At 31.6% G+C, this 13830-nt stretch overlaps 1 protein-coding gene across 3 annotated transcripts in view; it reads right to left on the reverse strand.

Moving 5' to 3' along the window:
- LOC141462070 (sodium channel protein 60E-like) overlaps nucleotides 1–13830 on the reverse strand; it is a 207897-nt gene that overhangs the window by 12447 nt on the left and 181620 nt on the right. For 2 of the 3 annotated variants that reach the window (XM_074143664.1, XM_074143665.1), the window contains 10 exons: nucleotides 13656–13826; nucleotides 11057–11250; nucleotides 10755–10860; nucleotides 8579–8704; nucleotides 6932–7113; nucleotides 5700–6018; nucleotides 5169–5400; nucleotides 3966–4101; nucleotides 718–1033; nucleotides 89–205 (listed from right to left, as the gene is read on the reverse strand). In XM_074143664.1, the coding sequence (XP_073999765.1) occupies nucleotides 89–205; nucleotides 718–1033; nucleotides 3966–4101; nucleotides 5169–5400; nucleotides 5700–6018; nucleotides 6932–7113; nucleotides 8579–8704; nucleotides 10755–10860; nucleotides 11057–11250; nucleotides 13656–13826 (1899 nt within the window). Of the gene's footprint in view, nucleotides 1–88; nucleotides 206–717; nucleotides 1034–3965; nucleotides 4102–5168; nucleotides 5401–5699; nucleotides 6019–6931; nucleotides 7114–8578; nucleotides 8705–9015; nucleotides 9169–10754; nucleotides 10861–11056; nucleotides 11251–13655; nucleotides 13827–13830 lie in introns of those variants that run through there. The other variant, XM_074143666.1, reaches the window with a different exon arrangement.

Here is a 13830-nt window from a genome sequence, read left to right on the forward strand (position 1 = left end):
AGGATGGAACAATTGAAACTGGATCATCTTCAAAAAAAATTGAAATAGGCCTGCAGAAAAATTACAAATTACGATCTTCGTAACTTACACGCATTCCCTGCCACCTGGAGATAGCCCTTAACGGTCTCAGTGCCCTCAGAGTCCTCAAAGATCGCAGTACCTTCAGATTCTCATTTTCCTCAATTAATAAACTGAATATTGAAACCTGAAAAGCGAGGAGCAAAAATGTTTCAACACTATTTCTACCAGAGTCAATAGATCCTAAAATTATTTTTCAAGTTCAATAATTTTTTCTAAATTAACGTTTTTGTGTTTTGTTCATTTTTTACAATTATTATTTGGCTTTAAACAATTATATTAAATGAACTTTATGGTATCTTTTTAGGTACCATAATAAGAAGATGGCCAGCTGGGCATTTTGTACTACCAGGTTTTACACTGCTTTTCCCAGCGATGACGTAAAATTATTCAAAAAAGATAAAGCACAATAAAGGTTTTCAAATAAAAAAGCTCCTCAATTGAACTGTTATTAAAAAAGAATATTTTTTATAGGAACATTCTTCTAATCTAGAGTTTAAAGATATTGAATGTGGTGTTTGTGCAATAAACGTAGGGGTTTAAAAGTTCATAATACTTATTTAGTTTAAAAAAAAGGCTAGTTTTTTTTAAACCCTCATAAGTATCACAATCTTTTTTTAACTGCTAAAATATACTCACAAATACTATGATAAAATCCAGTACCGTCCAGAAACTTGTAAAGTATTTATAAAAACCCAACGCTATCCATTTTAGCACCATTTCAACAGAGAAAAGTGCACAGAAGGCTAGATTTGTCCAATACAGGATACTTTTTAAAAAGAGGTTCTGATCTAGATAGATATCTTCAAAACAGAGAGTGATTGAGGAGGCAAATATTAGCACAAGGATTATCCATTCGAAGGTCGGTGTGTCAACTACGGACAGCACTCTCGATCTTAATGTGTACCACCATTGGCCGCACGCTGTTGCCATACATTCTTCGCAAATGGTCACTCTGCAAAACAGAAAACAGAAAAATCAATTTCAATTTGCAGATATACGAGTACTTGCTGAATCCTTGTGGTGTTTAGTTCATTTCTTCCCACAAAGCGCTCACAAATAAAGCTTTCTGAAAAAATGTTTAGGTAAAAGCTAAAGCTCTGCATATTTTGAAAAAAAGTTTCTCAAAAATCGTCAGACAGATTTTCGAGAAAGTGAAAAATTGCTTAGAGAGGCACTTCTGCTTGGTGGAATTTGTTTTTATGCTATATTTTCGGCTTCCAGCGTTGCAGCTAAACGAAATATCAAATTTCAATTCTACCATTTTTCGTTTTTTAGTTTTTCAAATATGCACAAACACATAGCCACATACATATCTTCTTAACAAAAACTTACAGTTTAAAAAGTTAAGTATAAGGGTTGATTGAACGCCAAAAGGTACACAAATCAGCAAGTACCCAACATTTCATTTATACTTCATTGATATTATTTAAGAAATTTTACTGCATTAATTTTCATTCATACTTTTTAAAATTTATTAGATGTCACAGACCCTTATGCTGGCCATTTTCATCTACAAAATATTTGTTCAAGTAGCACTGTAGATTGACTATAATATCTATTTTATATACTATATCAATCAAACTATTAATTACAGGTTAAAAGAAAACGTTATAAAAAATAAAAAAAATATGAGGCTAAAAAATTCAAAACCTTTTTTTAAAAAATGCTTACACCAACATACATTAATGATTTTGTTTATTTTATTTATTTATTTTTATTTTTAAATAAAAATCGTCGGTTTAAGTTCATTCTCCGATTAAAGTAATTGTCATTTTATGTAGTAGTCAAACGTTTATAATAATAGATAATAATTAATCTGGCTTTATCGTAAATAATAATAGTTTTCTTCAATTACATTCTCAATCTAGGTTTTCTTCCCACAATGTTGTATATACATATGTAATATAAAATAAATAAGATATGCTTATTTTTAGGACAGCTAATTATTCCAGTATTTAACTATAAGTAAAATTAGGGGGACTAAATTAAATTACAATTGAGAAATGAATAATTATTGTTGAATAATCTACTTGTTATTAACTGTGTGTTATTTGTGCTCACGAATATTTCGGTAAGACGAATTCAAGACTGAAATATTGTTTTAAATCCGTGATTCAAATTTAAACAGTAGCCGACTCTTAGTCTTTTTCTACTTTAACATGCATGTATATGTAACTACACAAAATAAAGGGCATATTAAAGATAAATCAGAAGAATAATTTGGAATAGAGTTAAAATAAAGTACCTATTTAATAACGAAGATATATTATACATTTTATCAAAATTATAACAAAAAAATATTATGAATGAACTGGCCAGCTAAGGGTCTGTGACATCTAATAAATTTTAAAAAGTATGAATGAAAATTAATGCAGTAAAATTATTTAAATAATGTCAATGAAGTATAAATGAAATGTTGGGTACTTGCTGATTTGTGTACCTTTTGGCGTTCAATCAACCCTTATACTTAACTTTTTAAACTGTAAGTTTTTGCTAAGGAGATTTTTGTACCTTTTGGATAGATTTTCCTTTTTGTCTATTCTGCAAAGTTACATATCTGCTTTACAGATTAGATTTTTTTTAAATTTGGAATAAGCAATTCTATCATTATAACCTGATAAGGTGTTAAATCGGAACCGTAACTACAACTGGAGAGATCTTTTTAAAGAATGATTATAGTTGTGGTGCCCAAACCATCCTCAATAACAATTTTTTTTTGAGAAAACGTTTTGAATAAAATAGGAAGGTATTTGTACTTAAGTAACAAAATTAAACTGCGATTTCAGTACTTCCTTTTAAGAGGAGTAAGAAAAATAAACTGCAATTACAGTACTGCTCCCTAAAAGGCAAAGATTTTGAATCGAACGACAATTCATTGGTGTAAATCGGTTCACTCATTGATAATTTTAACGATTGCAATACTTTCTCTTAGTAGGTGCACTAGTAAGAGCACTTCACAGCAACGTAGAGGAGCTTTAACCACTTCTTCCTGCTAAATTTTATCAAAATCGGACAAAGCGTTATAGAAATATTAGTATTAATAGTTTTAGAAAGGGCCTTACTTGGGTGGGGCAAACTTCCCTCCTCATGAGGCATAGCGTCGAGACTTTTAAAGTGCAAATCTATACAATATTTCGATTCGAATGACACTTTATTCATGAAAATCGGTTCACGTGTCGATAATTTGAAACGATTGCTATACTTCCCCTTAACAAGTGTAGAAGCTGATCGCCGCATTAATGTCACGTAGGGGAGCCCTAACCCTATCATCCTACCAAATTTTATCATAATCGGGCCAAGATTTACAGTGTAATTAGCAATAATAATTTTGGAGGGGCCTTACATAAAGGGGGCTAACTCCTCTCCCATTCGATGTGCAGCGTCGAGACCCCCAAAAAGCACATCTACATAAAATTCCGAATCGAATGACACCCCATTCATAAAAATCTGTTCGCGCGTTTAGGCGCTACGTTGTTTACAAAAAAAGTAACTAGAAGAAGAAGAAGAAGAAGAACAAGAACAAGACCAATTTTTGAAAATGCCGTTTTTGCTCATTTTCAACAACTTTTTTCTCGAAATCTATAACATCTGGGTTGTTGCAAAAAATTACAGACATAAAGGAGGGTTTGCCCTATAATTTAAAGAAAATTTGGGAATTTTATCTTTTAAAGAAAAAGAGAAAAAAAAATTCAAAGTTGGGTGTTTTTCAACGTTACGCTTTTTCGTGCACTTTTTGACGATCAACCCTTATACAACTGTCCTACTGGACAGTTTTAATAGCCGACCAATTAACTATCGAGTGGAAAAACTCGACTAAATAAAGTAATACTTGTGATTGGTTGATTGTTTGACCAAAACCTACTTAGATGATTTATTCCTCTTACCTCTTGTAGATCCGTCCAGGAAAACAGTCATGTGGCACTTTGTGAAGTTTACTTTTGCCTAAATCTGGGAGACCGTTCACGGCATCCAGATAGAGGGCTTCCGCATCTCTTTTCGTGCCACTTGCTGCCAGTTCATCTGTGCATGAGAGATAGATTAGTGATCTAACATGAATTAATTAGAAACAGGTAGTTATTACACCTACGCCTTGATGGCAGAAAGAAAAAGCTAATTTTGGCAACTTGAGATAGCAACCTGTCCATAATTCACTTCAGCAAGATTTTTTTTGTATTACATTTTTCACCAACGCGGCCCTTTGCTCCTCAGCGCTGTTCAGTGTCTGATTTCCATTCATTTTATGGAGAAGCCGGATCTTTGGTTTAATTTTTGCTATGTGTACGCTAACTGGTACATCACACCACTCTTGAGCATAGGAGACGCAGACATTTCATCGAGAGCTAGATTTCAATTTAGTCTTTCATTACTCACGTAATGAAATTCCCAAATAGAAAAAATAAATTATACAAGCATTACTCTGCAAGATATATCTTCTCCGGGAAACGGTTTTCTTTCTACGAGATCGTCTCTATTAACTGAGCTGCTCTTTATTCCTCTTGTAGGAGTTAGATAGCTACATTATTAACGTTATTAATCAGATTTCTGAGCTCTCGTTACTTGTCTGGATCTGAGATTATATTAAAAAGTTAACATTGCTACAAACTCAATGGATATTTTACTGCATAGTTTGGTCCTACTTAGGTGTATTATTGGAGGTTGGACGTTAAGCCCCGCCTGAAAAAAATAGGCGATTACTTTACTTTTAGGTGTAGTAGCTCTTAATGATAACCTGAAGAGGTTAATGAGTCCAGAAGAGGCCAGGGAAAGACAGTGAGAAAGAACTGCTACAAGTGATTATTATAATTAACAAGCTTCAAACTGTACTATTCAATCGAATTACTTGGTTAAAGTTAAAGCTGGTTTGGCGAAATGACTTCTAGTTAGGCATAAAGATGATAGTGTCTATATCCGCTTGGGTATAGAACTGAATGTTTCGTTTGTCTTTTTTTAATTTATATACATGTGTTCTTCTTTCACCAAATAATTTTTTTTTTACGTACTATAATGGGCATCTCTTATTTTTGTAAACTAACTTGAAAACACTGTACACTAATTTTGAGGCAGATATAATACAAATTTCTAGTTACCCTGAAACGATTCCTTGCGAGTGGCCAAAGCATACGAATGTCTATGCATGCTTAAATTCATAGGCCTTGGCGGGAATTCAGTGATTGGCGATTCCTCATCAACGGGAGGCAATCGTAGATCTGGTCCAGTCAGTGTTGGTGCAAGACGCATCGCTTCGGACATTATGCGCGCGTAAAGTGCATCCTCTCTTTCGCCCAAACTAATACGTGGTTCTAAATCTATTTCACAGGACTGTAAAAAATTAAAATAAATAAATAATGGTAATAATAAAATAGGAGAAAGTTTATTTCTAAAAGAAGTTTGATTTTAATGAGAAAAATTGCACTGGGCTCGAAGCACGGAGGTGTCGGATTTGTGTCTAACTTGGCTGCCCTTATGTTCTCTCTTTCAGGTTTGTTCACTGTATGTCAGAAACGAGAGGATACTGTCTGGCGGCTGGCATTATTCTGAAAAAAGCTCCGGGCGCCAATGACTTCAGATGTTGTTGCACCTAAAGTTAAAAAAAAAGTATATAACAAAAAAATACTCACAGATAAAGCTGTAGTGTCCAATGACTGTACTTCTAACACTTCATACGTCTTCTTAGTAGATTCATGCGAATCATTCTCCTGAATATCATGTTCACTGTTTCTTAATGAATCATTCTTCAGCAGGGTACCAGATTCCGATTCAACAATAATTCTTAACGGATCCTGAGTGTTTTCCTCACCAGCGATCAAACTCTCGCGTTCACTGTTGTGCGAAGAATCGGCATTTCTTTGATGACACCCTTTCGCTGAATTTTGTCTGCTCATACTTTTCACACTGGAGAATTCTTCTTCATTTTCTGTCAAGGCTTCTTCGTTTATCCTAAAATTGGGAGAAGAAAAAGACATAAACAGTTGTAAACATGTGTTATAACAATGATGAATTGAAGTAGACAATTTAACACTTGCCAAAAGTATTAAAACCTCTTACGATTTCACTAAACTAAACTAAGCTAGCAGCTACGCCTTTCTTTACAAAAAAAAAAAAAAAAAAACATTTTTTAGAGCAATACATTTTTTCCAACCTCTTCCACAGTGGGTCAGTCCTGCAAGTGATCACTATGTCGTCACGTCTACACTGGTGTATGTTCTCCTATCCGTCCCGTACGAGATTGAACTATAATATGTTTTATGGCCATTCTTTCTCTGTGTTATCCCCCAGTCGTGTGTCCAGTACGAGATTAATAAACTTATTTAGTGGCCATTCTTTTCCTGTGTCAATGCCAAATGTGTCAGTCAGTGTTACAATTGTAAAGATAATAAATATTGTCTGTCTAAGGCTAAGTCCAAAGCCATATTAAATTGTCCAAGTAGTAATCTGTAGTTTAATTGTGAAGGGAACAAATATTATAAATTTAAAGTCAAGCACGTGCTAATGTAACTCATGGGTTCTAATTACGGAGGGACAAAGTCACTTAATTATTCTTATGTGGTCTAGACCCGCTATTGTATTTTTGTACAATTACTTTAATAGTAAAAATAGAATAATTTTATTGTCTAAATCTTTTAGTATTTCTGAGTGTTAGGGGCGTCCTCACCCCTTTAGATTGTTCTTTTAATATTAGATTTAGAGGTAAATATTCCTTTCAGTCAGTTGTGGAAATTTATATTATTCTAATATTTCATAAATATTACTATATGCCCTATTTCAGTATTTCCCCTGGCCACAACCCGAGAAAGTTATTGCTATATTTCACGATTTTTCAATATCTATCAGCATAATTTAAATCACAAACTTGGATATTGCCGGGAACGTGGTCTCTTTTAAGGACAACTTCTCTGGCTTGTTTAGAATTTCTTTATATATATCTTCGGATTTAATTTTATCTTTTGCTTCAGCTCGGTTTCTTTTTTGTTTTCTGATGATCGACCGAATTCTGTCGAAACTTTTGGCAATCTTCGATTCGTCCCCAACTTCCTGTAAGCAAATAATAATAATAATAATAATAATAATAATAATAATAATAATAATAATAATAATAGTTTATTGATTTATAAAGAACTACACCAGAGTTGTGATGAAAAAATAAAAATACAATAAAAAACAATTTACAAAAGTACAAATTACTTCAAAAATTAAAAAATAAATCAACCATTAATCATTAGAGAGCAGGGAAAAAAAAGAAAAGAATTGCCAATACAAACAACTTGGGAAATGTAAAAGTAAATAAATACATACAATTATCTCAATAAAAAAAAAACCTTATGTTTTACAAAGCATAAATACTAAAATATCTTATTTAAATAGAAACAAAAATAAATTCTAATTAAAGGAGAAAAAAAGAAGAAACAGTTTTTCAATTTTCATTTTAAGCTATTCACTAAAAAAAAGTACATATATTAATTTTATCTGAAGTTATGAAGTTGTAATATTTATAAAGTTCTCAAACTCATTTTTATTTTTTATATAATCGGATATGCATATGTTTCTCTCTCAGAACAAGGCACTCAAAACTAACTAAGAAATTGGTTGTTGAACGTTGCATTAAGTATATCGCTTCAGCAATTCATATACCGTGAGTAAATAAAATTTATAGCAAAGCTAAATTTCGCGAATTTTATTTTTTGATTAATCAGTTAAAAATTTTAAACCCAATTCTGTGAGAAAGACATTAGAAGTATGTGAAAGGCTCAGATTGACAATCTGCACCATTGTATTGAAACGACACGAAACACTGGTAAAAAATATACTAGAGAATCAATGACTGAAAAGGTGTAGCTCTGTATAGGAAGCATAAGAGTTGGCTCAAAAGGGTGGTTTAGCGATCAATGATTACCATTCAGGATAAGCTAATTAATTCCAGAAATTACTTGAAGCACATCATTAAAGATATGTTTAAGACTGACATTTGCCATAAATGTCACGCAAAAGCTAGAGTTATCAACCATATCCTAGACGCGGAGGACTGACTCAAAATGATAATCTATTGAACAGCTTGATTAGGAGCTTGGAATAAAATGTAGATTTCTAACAAACGGAACCCCATTATTAGAATAGTTTATCCCCAGCTATGAACTGTAATCAAATGAGTTAAGGTTATATTAGGATAGAACGGTGAATTGCTGCTACTGCACTGTTGCTACATATTGAGCTATAAAATTGAAAGAAAGCGAAAGCAATTTCCATTAAACTGGTAGCTCAAATAACGCATCAGACGAAGAGAACTGAATAGGGATAATATTTTGCAGAACTTGAAGAGGAAGTTAAGCGTATTTTGCACCTAGAGCATGTAAACACATTCCAATTGTTCACAGTTCCAAAACCTGTTAATAACTTGGGAGTCTACAGGTATAAAAAAAAATAAATAAAACAAATTGCCATTATGCAAATCATTAACCCTTATACAACTGTCCTACCGGACAGTTTTAATCTCTGTACATACCTCTTTTTTAGATTTAAGCTCTTCAGAATTGAAACTGTTGAGTAGAAGCGCCAAAAATAGATTGAGTACCATGAAATTGCCCATAACTAGGGCAGGCAGAAATATGGCGAAGCAAGTTCCCGCGCCCTAAAAAAAGAAAGGTTTAAAAAAACAGACCAGTAATTTTTACAAAATTTAATCACATACAAAATACCCATTCAACTAAATTACACATAATGGTTGTACAAATGTAAGTAATTGTTACTTTGCTTGCAGTAAGTCAACTCTTCTGGAGGTAAGTTTTTCTAAGGAGGCATATATTGTTAAAATACTAAACGAAGGGATAGAAAATACCATTAAAATACATTGATAACGATGGAAATTGAGGGCTAAAAATTCTACAAGGTTTGAAATGGGGGAAAATAGTGTGTATTTTACCTGAACACAATTTAATTTCGATAAAAATATTTAATGAATTGTAGCATGCATAATTTATTTGGTTTTTGAATAGAATTTGATTGTGAAGATGTTTTTTTTATTTATTTTTTTGGTGGTTAGTGCATCCTTGGCGAGACAACAGCAGTGCTGGACTTAGTGTTAGAGCACACTCTCTGTTTGGACCAAAACAAAAGAAACGTTATACTTATATTATTAGTGTATGACAGCTAGGATTGACATAATATGAACAAGAAAACTTTAGCTTTCTGTCTACTTTACCAACTTTCTCTCACCTTGTCGTTGAGGTACTGTTGAGTTAAGTCAGTCGGTAAACTATATTCTATTAGTACCCCGTGCAAGATAAAATGATTCTCGAGGTTGTAAAATCTTCATGGGAAAGAGAAAGTGGTGTGCCTCCAAATAATTGATTTAGTGAATTTATATATGTATATGTAAAATCTTTTTTTAAATTAATCATTTTCCATTTAATTTAAATTTAATAAATAGTTTAAATGGATAACCTTCTGCATAAAGTACCGTTAGCAGTAACAAGACTATTTGCACAATTAAGAACTTCAGGTCAATACTGTATTTCATTAAACATCAGTATCAATAAGTATAATATAATCAATCCTAAAATTTTCTGTCAATTTTGTGATTTGAAAGTGTATGAAAGATTTGCCACATATATGTATTGTTTATTTGTCCAGCGTATCACTCAATTAGACAGAAATATTTAGAAAGATGTTCTTTTTGTACATCTATTGCCATTATTATACCGTAATAAATTCATCATTTGATCCTAACTCTCTGTTAGGATCAAATGATGAATTTATTATGAATTATGTTTTTATTTATTTAAAAGAATGTCTGAGAAGAAGAGCCGAACTTTATTGACTTTATTGATTTAATTGTAATTTGCTTATTTAATCCCAATTTTATGTAATCTTACAGTTTATTAAGTTTCATTTATATTTTCTATTAGTATTTATTTAATGTAAGTTTCTTTTTTTACTTATTCTGTTTTTGGTAGAATTAGTTTTCTTGTGTATTCATTTGCTCAACTCTTTGTATGTGATTTACAAAACGAATAAATAAAAAAATAAAAATAGTTTAAATGGATAGGGAAAAGGAGTAATGTTGTATAACATGGGTAAATCTGGTAGAAAAATGATTTAATTTAGTTGAAAGTGATTTTAATTGGGTCCTAAAAAAAAGTTTGAAAAATATTTTAATTAAATTGAAAGTTAAATTTTTTTGAAAGAAGATTAATTAAATTAAAGTGATTAAGTGTAGTAAAAAAAAAAAAAATCATTATAATAAAAGAAAATAAATTAATCAAATAATGATTTCTTAAAATATGGGTAATTTGTTTGAGTATTGTTTAATATGATAAAAAACGGACGAACTTGATTTATTTTATATAATTTTTTTAAGCTTAGAAAAAATTAATTTAGTTCTAGATGTAATTTAGTTGAAAACAATGTAACTTGATTCAAAATCTGTATTTTGGTTCAATTACAAGTGCTTTAGTTGAAAAATATATTGATTTTGGTGCTTGTGATTTAACGTAATTGTAAGATGGTAATTTTGGTAAAAAAAACAAAAAAAAACAGATGTTATTTGGTTAAAACGACTTAAATTGTGTGACAAATGCATGCAACTGCTAAAAATGTTTAATTTGGTTAAAAAAAAGAAGTTTAATTTGCCATAAAAATGTTAGGAGATTAGTATGTATCTTAAAAATATAAATACTTACTTCCTGTTCTTCGGCTCGCATGCAATCCCAGAGTGGTTCGATCCACTCACCGCACAGTATGCGGAATATCATCATGAATGAGTGGAAAAAGTCGTTGAAATTCCATCTGGAAGTTACAAGATAAAAATTGAAGAGATTAATAAAAATAGATAAGGAGGGCTATTTGCAGGACAGGTGTTTAATTTTGTTCTAATATATAAAAATTGTTCTATACATTCCACAATGATTGTAATAAGTCTGTAAGATGATTAATAATTGGTTTACGAGACATAAAATGCTGAAGAATGAATTGTAAGATATACCTGGGTACAGGATCCGGTGCGAATTTATCTTCCGTATAATCTTTTGAGAACAATTGCATTCCGATCACAGCAAAAATGTAAATGATGATCACTAGTACGAACGTGAGATTACCCAGAGCGCCGAATGTTGAGATGATGATGCTCAAGAGAACCTTCATAGTAGTCCAGGATTGTGCCAATTTCAAAACTCTCAACTGTAAATTTTATAGTGATTCAGTCAACTGATAGAGAATGCAGAATTTTGATGCAAGGTTTGTAATTTCAATCTTATATGTACGTTGACTGGTACCATGTATTTAAACATATTTTAATGCTACATTTTCTGTTTTATTTAATCAACTACACAATGGAAATTGAACAACCCGTTGCTTTCGCTTCGCGTTCTCGAACCGACGCTGAGCCAAATTAATCACAATTATAACAAGAAGTTTTAGCTATTTTGTTCAGAGTCGTTCAGATTATCTTTATGCCTGTCACTTCACGCTAATCAAAAATTTAATCAATTAAATTCCAATTGAATTAAAACAAAATTTAATTTTAATCATGATTACAATTAAAAAATGTAGTGAGCCAAAATTAGTTGATTGAATTTAATTCACTTTTAAATTAATTGGAATTAATTAAAATTAAAATTAAATAATCAGAATATTAATTGATTGAATTAAATTCCAAATTTAATTTTAATCACTTTGGACGATTACATTTTTTATTTTAATCAGAATTTAAGTGATGAAATTTTTACAATCACAACTTTGCCAATGGTTGAATCAAGATCGCGCCAATGCAACTTTATTCTGTCCTGCTCGTGCTTATCTCCATCAATAAGATCACTTTTCTAAAACTCGGCACTTTCATTCTAACAAACTAATGCCTCATCTACATCAATATTATTTTTCTTAAACTCTGCACCTTATAATCTACCAATTAGAGTGCCATCAACTGTAGAAAGTGCTTAGAGAATTAGGTAAAACATTTGAAATATCTTCTCTCTAACTATTGTTCCCTTTCTATTTCCGCAAATAGTGAGGTTGACTCCCTTTGTCCACATTTCAATATATTGTTGAGGAGAGTGCTTGAGGATTACAGCAATCCGGTCTTTTGAATAAGTTCGGATGACAACTCTGGAGCAATTGTTTGGTGGGGGCACCCAAGATCAATAGGATTTTTGTCACTGAAATCTTTAAAACAAATAGCCATAATAGACAGTTTATTGGAGTAGTAACCAATAATACTTTTAATTTACAAAGTGTTACCAGCTCACGGAGAACACTGATAAATGAGGAATAAAACACATCCTCTCTATCCGCATTGAGTAACCAAGTTGGTTCAACAAAAAGGAAAAAGGAGGTTACATTAAAGTAGTATTCGCCTACTTTATAACTGGCAAGTCAATCCAAGGTTGGTTCAATGTAACATAAAGCGAGAATTACTGTAATGTATGCACAAGAATAAAACAATTACTCACAAATTAATTGAGTAATGTAGTCTTACGCGAGATCTTTCTAATCCAAGAACGTCCTACAAAACGAGGTTGCACCAGAGTAGAACAGCAAAGGTGAAAAAGAAGTAGCTCAAATTACTTACTTCATTAACATGGAGATGTATTGTAGATAGACCGACAAAATAATAGACTAATACATAAATAGATAATGCGGTAAAAAAATAAGTTAAACATGAGGTTGGATGGTCCTATATAAGTCTAGTGAGTCGTCAACATGGTTAAATATGAGTGTAGAAACTTATTTACGTTTATAGAAATTGCTACTAGAATTCTCCACCAAATGGAGTATAAAGTAAGCTTACAGCCTACGTAATGGCGGCATAAAAGTCTACAACATGCCTATTCCTCTTTTATCTAATTCACGATTGAACAATAAAAATTCTCAAGTTTTTTGTTTCTGATAACGATTATTGTGTAAAACATAAAGTTTTTATACCAAAAGAAATATTATTTATAGTATTTTTAAAGGGATTTTTTTTTTCTTGTTTAATTCGAAAGTTCACCAAATACCTATGGGAGAAATGTTGAAAAAAACAAATTAAATTACATATTTCATTGAAATTATTAAGTTTGAAGTATTGGCCAATCACAATGTAGTACGGTTGCAGACTGTGGGCGGGTCATGCCACGTCTAGAGTAACCACGCCCTGTCCAATGAAAACAATTCATGGCTGGTCAAAGCGTATTAACAATGGTGGTTCGATGCCTTTCACTGATTTTTTTTAATCTTTTATTATTTCCTCATATTTTAATAACATTTTTTGTTATTTTAGAAATAATATTAAACTTACGTAAATATTGAGAAAAAATTCTAACAAATTATTTAAAAAAAAAAATCATTCTCAAATTTCAAGATCTTTTTTTTTAAGTTAAGATCGTTTTCGATTAGTTTTCGCCAATATTCGACAGTTTCACTTTATTTTACTTTCTCATGAACAGAATTTACGTAATCTCTTGCAATTATATAATTTTCAATATCACAAATTCAGTATTTCTTTTCTGTGTCGTCATATTTTGTTTTGCACGAAATTAATAAATAAATATCAAGTATTTCAGGTTAAATGCTTGATTTCCACAGTTCTATCCTTCACTACTTACCAATCTTAAACATCTTAACACCGACAGACCATCCACCATTTCAAACGACAAATCGATTAGACTCGCCGACACAATGATGAGGTCGAATATGTTCCACCCGCAGACGAAGAAATCCTTGCTTAACGCTAACAGCTTGAGAGTGCATTCCAGCGTGAAAATGGAAGTAAATACCTGA

This window comes from Rhodnius prolixus, unplaced genomic scaffold (genome assembly GCF_049639745.1).
Source record: "Rhodnius prolixus isolate KJV_2025 unplaced genomic scaffold, Rpr scaffold_12, whole genome shotgun sequence".
NCBI classification, from domain to species: Eukaryota; Metazoa; Arthropoda; class Insecta; order Hemiptera; family Reduviidae; genus Rhodnius; species Rhodnius prolixus.